General features: G+C 40.9%; 1 protein-coding gene across 22 annotated transcripts in view; it reads left to right on the forward strand.

Annotated features, from left to right (window-relative positions):
• Positions 1 to 17,671, forward strand: part of NEB (nebulin) — a 309,390-nt gene that overhangs the window by 125,043 nt on the left and 166,676 nt on the right. For all 22 annotated transcript variants that reach the window (XM_073634160.1, XM_073634162.1, XM_073634163.1 and 19 more), the window contains exons 49-56: positions 2,468 to 2,575; positions 3,620 to 3,931; positions 4,176 to 4,379; positions 9,115 to 9,219; positions 9,422 to 9,529; positions 9,870 to 10,181; positions 13,426 to 13,629; positions 15,050 to 15,154. In XM_073634160.1, coding sequence (XP_073490261.1) covers positions 2,468 to 2,575; positions 3,620 to 3,931; positions 4,176 to 4,379; positions 9,115 to 9,219; positions 9,422 to 9,529; positions 9,870 to 10,181; positions 13,426 to 13,629; positions 15,050 to 15,154 — 1,458 coding nt within the window. The remainder of the gene's footprint in view (positions 1 to 2,467; positions 2,576 to 3,619; positions 3,932 to 4,175; positions 4,380 to 9,114; positions 9,220 to 9,421; positions 9,530 to 9,869; positions 10,182 to 13,425; positions 13,630 to 15,049; positions 15,155 to 17,671) is intronic.

A 17,671-nucleotide genomic window follows, 5' to 3' on the forward strand; every position in this document is an offset into this window, starting at 1 on the left:
ACTTCCCATATGCATGGTACTTCCAAGTTGAGCTAAAGAAGAGTCACTCTGAATGACCTTTTCCCGCTTGACTGATTGGAATCCCGGGGCAATGCTGAACCCAATGTCACAGGCCACAACCACCTGTCTTGCTGACTTGCGTACCAACATCCCTCAGCCTCTGGACAGTACCCCTCCCTTGGGCTTTTCTTGATCTTGATCAATAGCTCGTGTGTCGCTCCTAAGCGATCGATCACCCAGTTTCCTTCCACTTGTCTCTACTTCTCCCGCAATGACTCTTAGTTCCTCTTCTCCTTTGTGGCCCGCTCCCCTCCCTGCAGGGGCGGCCAACAACATCAGCGACTACATGCTGTAAGATGTCATCTGTTCCTCCATGAGGACCGGTTCTTCACCTTTCTCGCAAAGGTGAAGCTCCGTTGGCTCCCCGAAGGGGAAAAACCTCCACCTTCCCCTCCGTGAACCAGGCTGGCTCTCTCGCACCTCAGAGCAGGACTGGACTCGAACTCTCTCCCGGACACCATGTGACCCCGCTTTTATATGAGAGTCCCGGGCATTACCAAGCAGATCAATGATTGGTCCAGACTATCACATAAACTACCTGCCACTCAAATGGAAATTGACAACAACAGGCCTGCTGTAATAGCACAAGCCTGTCTAAATTTACCTGACATAGAAGGCTAGCAAAAAGGGTCACCTACCTAAAAGTAGGTGCTCGCTACATGTGTAACTACAGACAACTTTTACACATCTCCTGAACTTTATGAGTTCTTTCTGCAGAATAAAACAGATGCCTGTGGAACCGTTAGGGCTAAGCGGCGTGACATTCCTCCAATCTTTGGCAATAAGAAGCTCAAGACTAGAGAAATGGTTGCCTGGCAGAAAGGTAAAATGATAACACTGCGATGGCGTGACAAAAAAGATGTGTGCCCAATGAATACAATCCATATTACCTCCACTGTCATGGTACACACAAAAGGTGGGAAAGACATCATGAAACCACAAGTAGTGATCGACTACAACAAAACCATGGGAGTGTTAAAAAAAAAAAAGTATTACAAGAAGATCTTCAGGCATCTTCTTGAGCAATCCTTGTGGAATGCCTACATTCTGCCAAAAAAAGTGACAAGCCTGTGATTCATTCTGAATTTATTTGGAAAGTTGCGAACTGATCTTTCTGAACCACCACTGTGAATAGAGCTGGACGTCATGCTGCTGGTGTTGTCAACCCAGGACGCCTGACTGGTCATCACTTCATGGACTACATCCCACCAACTGAGAAAAAGTCAGCACCCACAAGGATGTGCATGGTTTGTTGCTCAAAGTGTGATGACAGTAGAAAGAAAATGTATTAAATTATAATTTATGATTTTGTGTTTCAAACTATCATACCCGGGGTGTCTACTAGACTCTTGTTTGGACAGATTTAAGTGAGTTATTCCTAAGAATTACAGGCCTACAATATAAAAATGCCAAATTTCCATGCAAAACAATTGTACCACTTTCAGCATTAAAAATCTGACATAATCATACCGCCAGGGAGGTTAAGGGATGTTGCCACCCCATCACGTCACCAGATAGCCCCACCTCCATGTGATATCACCGACCGAGGGCATGCTACTTTATGTATGTATCACAGAAAACCATTCCCATAAGACCTTGCACGTGAGCTTACAATGTATTGTCAAAAAAAGTTATGCAGTCACGCACTCGTGGCTACGTGAGGCAGTATCCATTTGGATAGTGGGCTTAAAAGGCACACAAACACCATGAGGACAACGGTATAGACTGTTATGATTAATTCTAGTTCTGTAGCTCAGAATATAATAAAAGGCTGCTGCATAACAGAAGAATACCCACATGTATACATCACACCCATGTAGGATGATAAATTATTAGAAGACATAATACTGCACTTCTAGGTCTGCATGAATAAATTCCAGACTTGTCACAATTTACTGTAAGCCTCGGTTTACACTGGGACGACTTGTCAGGCGACCTAGTCGTCTGACAAGTAGCGTCCCATTCTGTGCAATGGAACCGTTCTAATCGGAGCGACTTGCGTCGCTCCGACTTAGAAAAAGGTTCCTGTACTACTTTGGGGGCGACTTGCATTGACTTCTATACAGAAGTCGTTTTGCAAGTTGCCGCTGGGTCGTGTCCTGGGTCGCCTGAGGCAGTCGCGCTGCAAGTCGTGCTGCCTCAGTGTGAACCGACCCTTAGTGTATAGTTGCAAAAAAATAAATAAAATTACCGTTTAGCAGATAGTAAAGTGCTACACTTTATACCTTACATAACAACATGAGAAATGAGAATATATATATCTGACTCCAGGTTGTTTGTAAGTTGTCTAAACTATATAGTAAGATATTATTTTTAAAGATCTAAATACACATTATATAGTGCTCTATTTGCTATACCAACAATGGCTTTATATGTAAATGGTGTACCTATGAAATATATCTAACAGAAACTCTACAAATCCGGCTACGAAGAGATCAAGAAGAAAGGCTATGACCTGCGAGCTGATGCTATTCCTATCAAGGCTGCCAGAGCTTCAAGAGACATTGCCAGCGATGTAAGATTTTATTTTTTATATATGTTGTCAGACTGCTTACCACTTTTCAGCTGTCAGTCAGGTCAAATATTATCTGTAGCTGGAGTTGATCTGCACAGTCTGTATTTTTCAAACAGGCTTAAAATACTTTTCAAAAATCCAGATCTATATGTAGTCCCACATAAAAAAAAAAATACAATACAAAATACAAAAATAATCTGTAATTTAAACAGTAATATTAAATTATATCTTCTTTTATTATTCAAGAATGTATTGATAAGTAATTCAGCACATTTTCCACTATTTCCACCATTTACTAAACAAAAATATATAGTTCAATGTATTCTAGAAAGCATATAATGAAAATTATTTTATGATATTTTATTTATTATATCATGCATTAAATTGTGTATTAAAACAACTCATATTCTCCAGGTTCTTTTTGATGAGGGTTAGTATAACCAAAGACCTATTTTTGGTACATGTATTATCTGCTTATTTATATTCTAAAAAATAAAGAGAGAGGCAGTATAGTTACAATACTTTCAATACAATAGGGTTCCGAGGGCCCTGCTTGTGAGGGCTTACAATCTATAGGGTGTTCATTTCAAAATAATTTGTTTTGTTATTAAATAACAACAATGTTATTTTGTTTTGTATAGGCTTTGTAGTGTATATGTATTCTTTACTAATATATTATAGTATATCATATACACTTATAATTATTATATTACACTAAGACAAAGAGGCTATTATTCACTTTGCAAGGGGATTTTCCCTTTGCTTAGTAAATTTGGTGAAAATTCACTTTGCAAGGAATACCCAAGCATTTGCAAGGATTTTTTAACGCTATCCAAATAAAAAATGTCTGAGATTTTACTTTGAATGGACAGAAATACTCCTATTAAAACGCATCCTGTTAAGCACATTTCAACTTATATATAAATGATAAATTTAATTGTTTTATTTCTTTTTTTCATACAATACAGATACATTTTCGAAAGTTACATATATAAATGTGCCTGTGATATTTACTCTTCTATACCTTTTTACAACTTATTTCAGTACAAGTACAAAGAAGGTTACCGCAAGCAGAAAGGTCACCATGTGGGTTTCCGCAGTCTACAAGATGATCCCAAATCTGTATGGGCCATGCACGTAGCCAAGATCCAGAGTGACAGAGAGTACAAAAAGGAGTATGAAAAATGGAGGACCAAGTTCAATACCCCAGTTGATATGCTGGGAATATTGCTGGCCAAGAAATGCCAGACATTAGTCAGTGACATTGACTATAAACATTACCTTCACAAGTGGACCTGTCTCCCTGACCAGAATGATGTGGTACAGGCAAGAAAGATCTACGATATACAGAGTGATGTAAGGACACCATTTATTATTATTTCAAATAATAGTTATTTTAAATCCCAACAGAAGTCAATAAAATGTATACATAGCCATATCGATGTACTAACAACCTCTATTCTCAGTGCTCCATGGTCTTAGCACCCTTTTCCTGTTATAGTGGTTGTACTTAGACTTCTTCTAGGTGTTTTAATAATGTAATTTATCATTTATGTAACAAATGAATGCAGTAAAATGTAATTTTGTGTGTGTCTTCAAGAACATCTACAAGTCGGACTTGCAATGGCTTAAAGGAATTGGCTGGACACCCTCTGGTTCCTTGGATGATGAGAAGAACAAGAGGGCAGGAAAGATCCTGAGCGAGAAGAAGTATCGCCAACACCCAGAAAAATTCAGATTCACCAGTGTCACTGACTCCCTGGAAATGGTGCTGGCTAAATCCAATGCAGATATTATGAATAAGGTAGGTGGTAATTATTAAAAGCTTTTGTTCTTCTAAAAGTGACATTTTAGATATAGATAGATAGTCTAGAGCAGTGGTCTCCAAACTGCGGCCCTGGGGGCCGGATGCGGCCCTTCGCTTAATTTTATCCGGCCCTTGGGGCATAGTTCCTGACACAGAACGGGGCACTGTTCCTCCAACTGACACCAATGATGGGGCACTATTCCTCCCCCTGACACCAATGATGGGAGCACTATTCCTCCCACTGACACCAATGATGGGGCACAATTCCTCCCACTGAAACCAATCATGGGTCACTATACCTCCCCCCTAAATACCAAAGATGGGGCACTATTTTTCCCACTGACACCAATGATGGGGCATTATTTCTCCCACTGAATCCAAAGAGGTGACACTGTTTACTTCCACTGACACCAGGACATTTTCTACTCCCGCTGACCACAGTCCGGCTCCCCCCTAAAGTTTGAAGGACAGTAAACTGACCCTTTATTTAGAATGTTTGGAAACCCTTGGTCTAGAGGGTAAAATTATCCACTTGATTTTTACACCCTTTGAGCATTTCATTTGTAGGATGTCTCTGATATAGATTTTTTACTTTCCTGCTTCAGTTGTTCCTGTGAGCATTGGGGTGTTCCCACAACTGCTACTATATTCACTACAGTAAAAGTGATATTTTAGATATGGGGGAGCCTGGAGGGCTACGACATCCACTAACTCCTTACATCCTTGGAGCATTTCTTTAGCAGGATTTCCCTGATATAGATCTTTCTGAATCCTTTTTCAGTTGTTCTTGCACACCATGTAGGGTATAAATTTTTCTCCCTTCCTGCTTACTAGGGATGGGCGAACGGTTCAGCCCGCGCATAAGTTCGGGCCGAACTTTGGTTGTTTGGTGAACACCGAACGATATGCGATGTTCGGGGGAAATTTGAAAGCTGCCGGAACACCGTTAAAGTCTATGGGACACTAACATGAAAAATCAAAAGTGCTAATTTTAAAGGCTTATATGCAAGTTATTGTCAAAAAAAGTGTTTGGAGACCTGGGTCCTGCCCCAGGGGACATGTATAAATGCAAATTTTTTTTTGTAAAGTGGCCGTTTTTTCGGGAGCAGTGATTTTTTTTAATGCTTAAAGTGAAACAATAAAAATGAAATGTTCCTTTATATATCGTGCCTGGGGGGGGGGGGGGGGGTCCATAGTATGCCTGTAAAGTGGCGCATTTTTCCCGTGTTTAGAACAGTACCACAGCAAAATGACATTTCTAAAGGAAAAAAAGTCATTTAACCGCTTCAGCCCCGGAAGATTTTACCCCCTTCCTGACCAGAGCACTTTTTGCGATTGGGCAATGCGTCGCTTTAACTGACAATTGACGATGCACCCAAACAAAATTGACGCCCTTTTTTCCCACAAATAGAGCTTTCTTTTGGTTCTATTTGATCGCCTCTGCGGTTTTTATTTTTGCGCTATAAACAAAAAAAGAGCGACAATTTTGAAAAAAACGCATTATTTTTTACTTTTTGCTATAATAAATATCCCCCAAAAATATATAAAAAAATGATATTTTTCCTCAGTTTAGGCCGATATTTATTCTTCTACATATTTTTTTGGTAAAAAAAAACGCAATAAGCATATTTTGATTGGTTTGCGCAAAAGTTATAGGGTCTACAAAATAGAGGATATTTTTATGGCATTTTTATTATTAATTTCTTTTTTACTAGTAATGGCGGTGATCTGCGATTTTTATTGGGACTGCGACATTATGGCGGACACATCAAACAGTTTTGACACATTTTTGGGACCATTGGCATTAATACAGAGATCAATGCTATAAAAATGCGTTGATTACTGTAAAAATGTCACTGGCAGTTAGGGGGTTAACACCAGGGGGCGATCAAGGGGTTAATGTGTTCCCTAGTTTGTGTTCTAACTGAAGGGGGGAGGGGACTGTACAGGGGAGATGACAGATCGCTGTTTACACACACAGATCCCGGTTCTCCGTGTGTCAACGGCAATCGCGGGAGAGCGGTGATCGTGACCGCCAGGCACTCGCATCGGCTCAGGGGGCGAGCGGGGGGCGCGCGCCTCCTAGTGGCCACAGGGTGAAGCGACGTTACATAACGTAGTTTCGCCCAGCCGTGCCATTCTGTCGCAGTACAACTGCGGCGGATGGGTCAGCAAGTGGTTAAAACTGATCACGGCTGTAATGAATTGTCGGATCTCAGCAATATAGATAAAACGAATTGAAAAAAAAGGGCATGGGTTCCCTCCCCAGTCCATTACCAAGCCCTCTGGGTCTGGTATGAATATTAAGGGGAACCCTGAACCCAAACTTTAAAAAAAAAATGTATGGGTGTCCCCCAAAAATCCATACCAGGCCCTTCAGGTCTGGTATGGAAATTAAGGAAAACACTGCGCCAAATTAAAAAAAAAATGGCGTAGGTGTCCCCCCCCAAAATCCATACCAGACCCTTATCCAAGCACGCAACCTGGCAGGCTACAGGAAAAAAGGGGGGATGAAAGAGCGCCCCCCGAAACATACCAGGCCACATGCCCTCAACATGGGGAGGGGGCTTTGGGGTCTGACCCATGTTGATGGGACAAGGGCCTCATCCCCACAACCCTTGCCCAGTGGTTGTGGGGGTCTGTGGGCGGGGGGCTTATCGGAATCTGGAAGCCCCCTTTAACAAGGAGACCCCCAGATCCCGGCCCCCCTATGTGAATTGATAACGGGGTACTGTAACGGAGATGTAGGTGTAACAGACACACACGGAGAGTAGGAGCACCCAGAAAGCTTTTTATTTAACGGTAGCAGGGTTAACACACAGCCAGGTAGCAGCTATCACAGCCGGGCAAAGCAAGAGCCTGGAATACAGTATAAATGCACAGCAGGGTAGCAGAGTCCATGTTGACAAAGGGTAATACGCACCAGGCTGGCCAAACAAAGGAAGTACCAGAGTTCTGGCAAGTAGGGGTAGTCCATGCTCAGTCTTGGATACATAAGAATAAAGTTTGCTCTACTCACAGTGTAAGTGATCACAGGGTTAATCCACTCTCAAAATGGCACACAGCCAAGGGTAATCTTCTCTCAAAATGGCACACAGCCAAGACTAATCCACTCCCTGGATGGAGGCTGCAGGACTGGCAAAACCACACAACTGCCTTCCTTCCAGCACATGTTTCAACAGATCAAAATCCCTCAGACACACTTCCCTCCCACCCTTGTAAACAGGGCGGGTTAAACTGTCCAATGACAATAGCCACACAGGTCAGCTGTATTCAAGCTTATCAGCAGGGGGCTGCTGGAGGAGTTCCCCCTTCCTCCACATGGACATCCATCCCATAATATACGTTTCTTCCAAGGCAGACACAAACAATGAAATACAACCGCACCCCAAACGATCCCAGCAGGGGACAGCTCTCTGGGGTGTAAGGGACAAGGAGGTACAGAGACCGTGACAGGTACATTGTACCCCTACCAATTCACAAAAAAAAGTGTCAGAAATGGTAAAAAAGACAAGAGACAGCTTGGGACAAGTCCTTTATTAAAAAATAAAAAAATAAAAATGTCCAGCGATGTAAATTCACGCCGCTCGACGGACCAGAAAAAATTCTTTAGGAATGTCATTTTGCTGTGGTACGGTTCTAAACACGGGAAAACTGTTCCACTTTACAGGCATACTATAGACACCCCCCAGGCATGATATTTAGAGGAATATTTCATTTTTATTGTTTCACTTTAAGCATTAAAAAAATCACTGCTCCTGAAAAAACGGCCATTTAAAAAAAAATGTTTGCATTGATACATGTTCCCTGGGGCAGGACCCAGGTCCCCAAACACTTCTTATGACAATAACTTGTATATAAGCCTTTAAAATGAGCACTTTTGATTTTTCATGTTCGTGTCCCAAAGACTTTAACGGTGTTCGTGTGTTCTTCCTAACCTTTTGCCTGTTCGGATGTTCTGGTGCGAACCGAAATGGGGAGTGTTCAGCTCATCCTTACTGCTTACCATCGATTTTTAGTTTTTCCTGTCCACACAGCACCTCTTGCTGTAAAGAAAAAAAAATCCAACAGAAAATGTTGTACCTGCTTATAAATCACAATCATTGAGATCTTTCCAGTCACATATCTAATGCTCTGTACACACGGTCGGACTTTCCGACGGAATATGTGCGATGGGAGCTTGTTGTCGGAAATTCCGACCGTGTGTGGGCTTCATCGGACTTTTTCCATCGGAATTTCTGACACACAAACTTTGAGAGCAGGCTATAAAATTTTCCGACAAGAAAATCCGTTCGCGTAAATTCCGACCGTGTGTGGACAATTCCGACGCACAAAGTGCCACGCATGCTCAGAATAAATTAAGAGAAGAAAGCTATTGGCTACTGCCCCGTTTATAGTCCCGACATACGTGTTTTACGTCACCGCATTCAGAACGATTGGATTTTCCGACAACTTTGTGCGACCATGTGTATGCAAAACAGATTTGAGCCAACATCCGTCGGAAAAAATCCATGGATATTGTTGTCAGAATGTCCGATCAATGTACGATCGTGTGTACAGGGCATAAGAGATATACTATCATTTATTTTCCCAAACCTATCAAATCTATAACACCTGAGTTGGGTTGACTGACGCTTAAGTTTTTTGTACAGAGGATGTATATTGTGAATCCTGTCAGATATTGGGCGTGCTAAGGGCTATTTTTGAAAATTGTATTATTATTATTTTACAGCGCCTCTATACTGATGCATGGAATAAGGATAAGATTCAACTCCACATTATGCCTGATACACCGGAAGTCGTCCTGGCAAAACAGAACAAGATTAACTTCAGTGAGGTATGTAAAGTAGACAAGTTACACCTGACAAGTTTTAGCATATCTGTTGTGTCCATGATCCATCCATTCTTCACAAATGGTTACATACAGATGTGCAACAGTATAAGTGTATGGAACTTAACAGCTTGCCAAAATGTAGAATATTCTGTCATCTCAATGCCCAATTTTACAATATCACTAATTAACTTATGACTCTTCACAGAAATTGTACAAACTAGCGCTGGAGGAGTCCAAGAAAAAAGGCTATGACCTCCGCCCTGACGCCATCTCTATAAAGGCTGCCAAGGCATCTCGCGATATCGCCAGCGATGTAAGTGTGTTAAAATACACTTGTCACTTTTCATAAATCATATGCTACAAAAAGTAAGGTAACAAAAAAAAAAAAAAAAAGAGAAAAGTCAATTGATCATGTATTGATAGCTTGGTAGTTTTTCTGGTTTTGGGGCAAGCTTTTGTTTTAATTTTGACACTTTTTGTCATATTTAAAAAATATAAAATGTTTGTAGAAATATACTTTAAATGTTTATTTATTTGGAAAGCAAAGCATAATGTCTACTTATACCACTCTAGCATGGTGGCCAGATATACCCCCTCAAGTAAAAATAGTTTTTCTACAATGTTACTTATAATAATGTCATTTATTTCTACAGTACAAATACAAAGCAGCTTACAGGAAGCAGCAGGGACACCATGTTGGATACCGCAGTATAAAGGACGATCCTAAATTGGTATGGTCCATGCATATTGCCAAGATCCAGAGTGACCGAGAGTACAAGAAGGAGTTTGAGAAACAGAAGACCCAATATCAAAGCCCTGTAGAAATGTTGTCTGTTTTGTTGGCCAAGAACTGCCAGAAACTTGTGAGCGACATTGACTACCGCCACCATCTTCACCAATGGACATGTCTGCCAGACCAGAATGATGTCATTCAGGCCAGGAAAGCCTACGACCTTCAGAGTGATGTATGTACATAACTGAATTGACTCACTTATAAAAAGACAAAAATATACGCAACACAACTCTCTTATTTTAAAAAGAGTAACCCATGGGGTGTTAATATTATCGTGAATTATTTTCTGTCCTTTTTTTATAATTTCAAATGGATTATGCAGTTCACAAAAAGTATTGACGCACAGAATATACTAATTTTCTGCAGGCATGTTAAATTTGATATATAAATGACTAGGGATTTATTAGGTATTTTGTAAGGTTGTTTCCAAAGATTATCATTACTTAAAACGCTACTTTCTGACTGGCCTTAACTCTTAGTTTTATTAAGGTGTCTATTGAGTAGAGCAGGAAATATAGCCATTTAAGGTGATGCTAAAATAATGTTTCATGAGATAAAAAAAAATACTTCATAAGGCAAAAAGAATTTCTTTTTGTAAATTCACATTTCATGCAAAATAACAATCACACGCCGGAGCATCATTTGTCTTTGTAAATTATTTTCAGGAGAAAATCATCATAAAATGAAATAACAAATGGATTTAAAATAACTCACCATCATAATAAACTGAGTCTTATATAACAACGGTAAAAAAGTTACCGTAGAATTCAGGATTCAGTGGGGTTGATTTACTAAAGGCAAATAGACTGTTCATTTTGCAAGGGAATTATCCCCAAAGCTTAGTGAAGGAGGTGAAGCTCTGCTGACTTCAGTCATCCAATCATTTTTTTTCCTTACAAGTGTTTGGGTATTCTTTACAAAGTAAAGCTCTGCAAATTACCTTGCAGAGTGCAATTTCTTCTGAAAAGTGAACAGCCTATTTCCCTTTATTTAATCAACCAGCTTTTAAGAAGTAAGGGAACCTATGCATCCAGTAGCAACAATAAGGCCCCAAATACACTTTCAAATGCGGACATTAGCAATTAGATGAGGGAGACCCGGCGGGCTTCCTGGCGATTAGCTACAGACAGAAGCCCCATTGAAAGCAATGTGAGGCTGACAGCTCGCGCAGCTATTCATGGAAAATCATCCGCCCTGGATGCAGACAGTCAATCAATCCACAAGTAATTGCTGCTTGAGCGATTAAATGTGAGTGGTCAGGAACAGCTGCAGGTGCTGTCAGCCTCCTATTGCTTTAAATGGGGCTTCTGCTGCAGCTAATCACTGGGAACCCCATCTGGGTCTCCTGCATCTAATTGATCCGGCACAGAGCAGTGAAAAAAAAAGACTTAAAAAGTTATTCTGCCTTTCTTATTGTCTTATCTTGGAGCAGAAGCAGCACTGACATACCAAAAATGTTACCCTGGTTTGCTCACTGTGGACTCTATTTAGGTTAAGTGTGGAGGGCCCTGTAATAACGGGGTAATTTACTAAAACTGGAGCAGACAGAATCTGGAGCAGCTGTGCATAGTAACCAATCAGCTTCTACTCCCAGCTTGCTCAGTTAGCCTAGGTTCACATTGCTGCAGGTTAGAAATCTCGCATGATTTCAACCTAACAGTGCAGTCTGACTTCGGGGATGATTTCACAGACATCTGTGTGAGTTCCTGTGTGAGTTCCTGCACAGATGTCTATACAAATCTCCCCCGAAGTCGCCAAAAGTAGTACAGGAACTACTTTTGGGAATCCGTGCGGCGCTGCAAAGTCAGCACCGCACCGATTCAGGTGGTGCCATTGCTGGGAATAGCCACGATTTGGCATGCGATTTGACATGTCAAATTGCATGCCAAATCGTACCAATGTGAACCTAGGCTTAAGCTTTCAAAATGAAAGTGAGAATCTGACAGATTGCCATGCACAGCTGCTCCAGTTTCTGTTTGCTCCAGTCTTAGTAAATTCCCCTCATTAAGTAAGTGATATCCCAACTCCATGTCAAAATATTTATTTTTAGCTTTGAATGAGAGACCCTTTTGGGTTTTATCATTGTCAACCCCTTGAGTTTTTTTTACTCCCTGCGATGTCACCAACACAAGAAGTTAGGGGTGTGTCTTTAATGGGGGCACAGAAAGTGATAAAAGCACTATTTTAGTGCCGTTGGGAAAGTTTAGCACGAGCACAAGGAGAGAGGTGCCATTGAAAGAATACTATTATACTGTGGGGCGGGAATGAGCCATGATTGGATAAAGTCATGATGACAGTGTCCAATCATGACACTGACAGTGCTCTGTGCCCTGATTGGCTGAAGCTTTCACTGCATCAGCCAATCAGGGCTTGCAATGCACTGTTCAGCGCCGCAATGCATTGTGGTCGGTTCAGGGGGCCAAACAAATGGTCGAACGACCCGTTTGTTCGGCTGTTCGCCGAACACCCGAACAACAAAAGTTCGGCCCGAACATATGCTCAGGCCCAAACTGTTCGCCCATCCCTAGTTTCAAACCCTTCTGCGGAATTAAAAATGTTTTTGTAGGAGTTGGCCTTTTAATCATAACAATGGAACATGATATTGTGTGCATGTAATACAGATCAACCCACTAATGCATTGAAACGGAGCAGCTGTTTGGTTTAGGCCAGCCCCACCTGCCCCCTGGCCCAGGTGTCGTGACTTAGGTGTCCGTTTATGAAGCAGTGGAAAATATCCACTGCTCCATTCTCCGGCATTCACAGAGGAGATCTCTCTCCTCTGAGTGGCAGTTTATAAAGAGATGTAGAACGCTTCTCCTTTTGTGAAGTGAAGCAATCTACAAGCACTTCAAACAGGGCAGAACATCTCCTGATACTGGAATCTTGTGAGACGAGATTACAGCATCAGAAATTCACACTCGAGGTGTCCGTTTATTAAGCACACATTATATATAAACAAATTATATATATTTATAAGTATATATATATATATATATATATATATATATATATATATATATATATTTAAACACATAAATATGACAGAGGGACATGTTTACTGTCTTGGGGAGTCTGACTGAGGTAGAAGGAAGTCAATAATCTTCCTCCTTCCCCCTCAGTTCCCCCCCGGGATCCTCGGAGAACATGTTCTCCCCCGACCATCTCAGTTTCATAAACCGTATATGAGCTGAGATCAGCGGTGATCCTCAGGATCACTGCTGTTCACAGTTTCATAAACGGACGCCTTTCTTGTTAAGCAAATTTTCCGCTCAGACACTGGTAATTTTAAGTCACTTTTTTGCTTAAAAAATAGATAATTTTTGTTGTTGCAGTTTAATATTATTAAAAAGTATTTTATAAATAAGAGGCTCTGCACTTACATCTTATTCATTTTATACTACATTTCCTATTTCCAGAACCAGTACAAAGCAGATCTTGGGTGGATGAAAGGCATCGGCTGGGTTCCTATCGGTTCTCTGGAAGTCGAGAAGACAAAGAGGGCCGGTGATATTCTGAGCGATAAAAAGTACAGACAGCACCCCGACACTATTAAATTCACCAGTGTTGTCGACTCCATGGAGTTGAGCCTGGCAAAAGCCAATGCAGAAATTATGAACAAGGTAAGTTAATATAAGTTACCACTTACCAGGTTAATTTTTTCCCATGTGAATTCATTGATTTCAAAAAATAACAACATGATATTGTGCATTTAACAGGCTACATAATAAGAGTTCTTATCAGTCCCTGCCCAAGGGGACATTCTGGGGCTTATTTACGAAAGGCAAATCCACTTTGCACTACAAGTGCAAACTACAAGTGAAAAGTGCACTTGAAATTGCAATGAAAGTGCACTTGGAAGTGCAGTCGCTGTAAATCTGAGAGGTAGATCTGAAATGTGAAGTGCTGATTTTATTATCCAATCATGTATAAGCTAAGATGCTGTTTTTTTTATTCTCCTTGCATGTCCCTGTTGGATCTACAGCGACTGCACTTCCAAGTGCACTTTCAGTGCAATTTCAAGTGCACTTTGCACTTGTAGTGTAAAGTGGAGTTGCCTTTAGTAAATAACCCCCTATATTACTATAGTACCAGATTAGGCCTGGAAACCTTTGCCCTGGGGGTAAAAACAACCAATTAGCCCTTTAATGGCAGGGAAAGACTTCTGAGGGCTAAAGAAAGTGTACAATGCAAGTTTGCCATCATGATTTATTCATTGGTGGCAATTATGAAAGGTTGTTCCTTACGAACACACTTTATGAGACACATGTTTTTACATCTTCCAACTTCAGCATCCTTTGCGGTTCTCAGAATTCGGTCCCATGACACTTTAGGGCCGCAAAGGAATTCCATGCTGGAAGACTTCATTTTTCCAGTTGCTGTTATTGCGGGTCTGAATGGGGAGCAGGTAGCTACGTAATGCCCAGCATGTCTCAAAGTCTACAGGCTGAGCTCTGATTGATGTATGAATTGTGAAGTATCTCCACTCAGGACCACCAGTCCTACATATCTTATTAGTACTGGCCTGGGAAGCAAATGTCACCCTGTTCCCAGCTATTTCTCCCCTGCATGGTACTACTATCTTTACAAGTATAAAGACGTGTACATACCTCTGGGGCCAATATGGACAAAAGCCAAAAAGTGGAATTTACAGTTTTGTGTAGAGTAGGGAAGAGATAGAACTTTGTTTTTTTTTTCTCTATCTCTGTTAGGGAGACTTTACTCTTATCTCCTGTGTTTGTGACAACTATCACCAGAAAAAAAGGCTAGCAATGAAAAAGTAAAATAGTTTCTTATGTTTCCCCAAAGTTCTGAAAATTGCTGTCTGTGTCTCTGTTGAAGATACCCCTTGCTCACTTTCTGTTGCATTAATTCTTCACAATGTGGACACAGACAATAATAAAGACCTGAAAGTTCTAACCCTTTCCTGCTCTATCCAAATTAAAAAAAAAAAAGTTTCAACTGAAGTTTGACTGTGAAAGCTGATGTAATTTTGAGTAAAAGCAATGGATTTTGTCACCTCCATTTTTTTAAATCTTGTAGAAACTATACACACAAGCCTGGAATAAAGACAAGACCACCATTCATATCATGCCTGACACACCAGAAATTGAACTGGGAAGACAAAACAAGATAAACTACAGTGAGGTGAGTAAATTAACATTCATACAGTATATATTGAATAACAATCATTTCAAAAATATTTACATTCTAGTTGGAAAGAAGAGAAAAAACACAAACTATGCTAACATAATGTTGTTCAAGTGCATCATATATATCATACAGATCAGATTGTGGTGCAATAACAGGCTAGATCTTATTGCAAGCTCATATGGGCCCTAGCCTAGAGTCACAGGATTAGAGGTGGCGGCAAGCCAAAACTTGTTTTATTCTTTTCATACTATTTTCTAGTGTAAAACATTAATACATTGACATATCAGCTTCATGTAACATACTGCACATACTTGTAAAAGGACACTGTAGTACAAATTCATTTGTACAGAATTTGCCATAGAAATAGTAATAGGTTGCTTTACTCAGAAAGCAGGAATCCAGCTACCGCTCCAAGGGTTCCTTGTATGAAAACTACCCAGTGGTTAACCCCTTCACTGCCAGTCACATTTACACAGTAATCAATGTATTTTTAATTGCACTGATCGCTGTATAAATGTGAACGGTCCCAAAATCACGCAAAAGTGTCCGATCTGTCCACCATAATGTCGCAGTCACGATAAAAATCACTAATTGCCACCATTACTAGTAAAAAGAAAAAATTATTAATAAAAATGCCATAAAACTATCCCCTATTTTGTAGACGCTATATTTTGGGCAAACCAATCAATAAACGCTTATTGCGATTTTTTTTTACCAAAAATATGTAGAAGAATACAGATCAGCCTAAACTGAGGAAAAAAAACAATTTTAATATACTTTTGGGGATATTTATTATAGCAAAAAGTTAAAAATAATGCGTTTTTTTCAAAATTGTTGCAATTTTTTTGTTTATAGCGCAAAAAATAAAAACCACAGAGGTGATCAAATACCACCAAAAGAAAGCTCTATTTGTGGGGAAAAAAGGACGTCAATTTTGTTTGGGAGCCACGTCGCACGACCGTGCAATTGTCAGTTAAAGCAACGCAGTACCGAATTGCAAAAAGTTCTCTGGTCTTTGGGCAGCCAAATGGTCCGGGGCTTAAGTGGTTAAAGCTTGTTGGAGGAATTTTCATTCTCCACTGGCTGTCCTACGAGGCTGCATGACCCCTGACTTTCTGTCCGGACAGTTCTGATTGGCCCTGTGCTGATCACATGCACTCTCCCACAAAAAAAAAAAAAAACGTTCTAGCAATACACACCAAACTGAGCATGTGCAGAGTGCCTCCTAGGGCCCTGTTCTATCAGCAGATGGATTGAGGACAATAAAAGAGGGGGATGATCAGAGAAGACAGGATCAAACAGCCTTTTTGCACAATGTGGAGGGTTAACCCCTTAGGTTCCATAGTGAGTATAACAAGCATGCTTTACTGCATATACAGACAGATTTTTCTGTTGTGGGTTAAGCAACACTTTAAAAAAACAAACTGTACTTACTACTACATGTACCACTTACATTAAAATATGCAATATCAGTCAGTGCTTACTTAGCTCTCTCTTGTGCTCCACCAAAGTGTAGTCTTACTTTCAGGTTCTGTAATATTTGGATTAGATGTGGATCGGACTAAATATTTGGTGAGAAAAAAAGACAACTGAAACATAAAGAAAAAATATTTATTGAAAAATCAATTTTCTCATTTGCTTTACACAGCTTAAGTAATTACAATGTCTATGCTGACACAGGGGCATTGATTTACTATAGGCAAATAGACTGTTCGCTTTACAAGTTACGCTTTGCAAAGAAATTTGCCCCAGAGCTTAGTAAATGAGCTGAAGCTCTGCTGCCTTCCATCATCAAATAACGTGCAAGCAATATAACGTCAAGTAAAATTTCACTTGTCAAAGTTAATAGCAGTGTTTATTTTGGGGGGGGAAGCAATCATTCCACCCGAATGCCACCCCCCCCGGTCATTAGGCCAGCCAGGTCACGTGGTTCATGGGTGGCACCCCCCCGGTCAGTGAGTCAGTCCGGGCCCAGCACTTACCCAATCTCGCAGGCAGCGTGGCGGGCGGCGGCTTCTCTCCGGGCGGCTTGTTTGCTGCTCAGTTCCCCTGTGTGCATATTCTCCCTCCTCTCCTTCATGCACCGTGCGTCTCTTGCCGGCCAATCCGATCGGATCTTCTTTTGGCCAATCGGGTGACGGGTTTCATGACCCGCTTTCTGATTGGCCGGGTGGAGATTCAGTGTTACAATAGCGAATATTCATTCGCTATTGTATCACAACTGGGTGGGCTCGGAGCACAGTGCTCTGCACCCCGAGCCCACCCTTTTTTGAAGCCAATTAGAGCCTCTGGCTCTAATCACATGCTTCAACACCCCCCCCACATTGGAATTCATGCATCCGGCATCCCTGAATGTAGATCAGGGGGGCGGCGCCTGTGCGCCCCTAATGGACGGGCTGCTACCAGTTAATAGATCTGTATAGTCACAAAAGTCTGTGGTCATTGACTGTGAAACAATAAAAATGCCCTAATTTTAGCTAATGTCATTGGTATGTCATTACTAAATCTGAT

The sequence above is a fragment of the Aquarana catesbeiana genome, linkage group LG06 (assembly GCF_042186555.1).
Source record: "Aquarana catesbeiana isolate 2022-GZ linkage group LG06, ASM4218655v1, whole genome shotgun sequence".
NCBI lineage: Eukaryota > Metazoa > Chordata > Amphibia > Anura > Ranidae > Aquarana > Aquarana catesbeiana.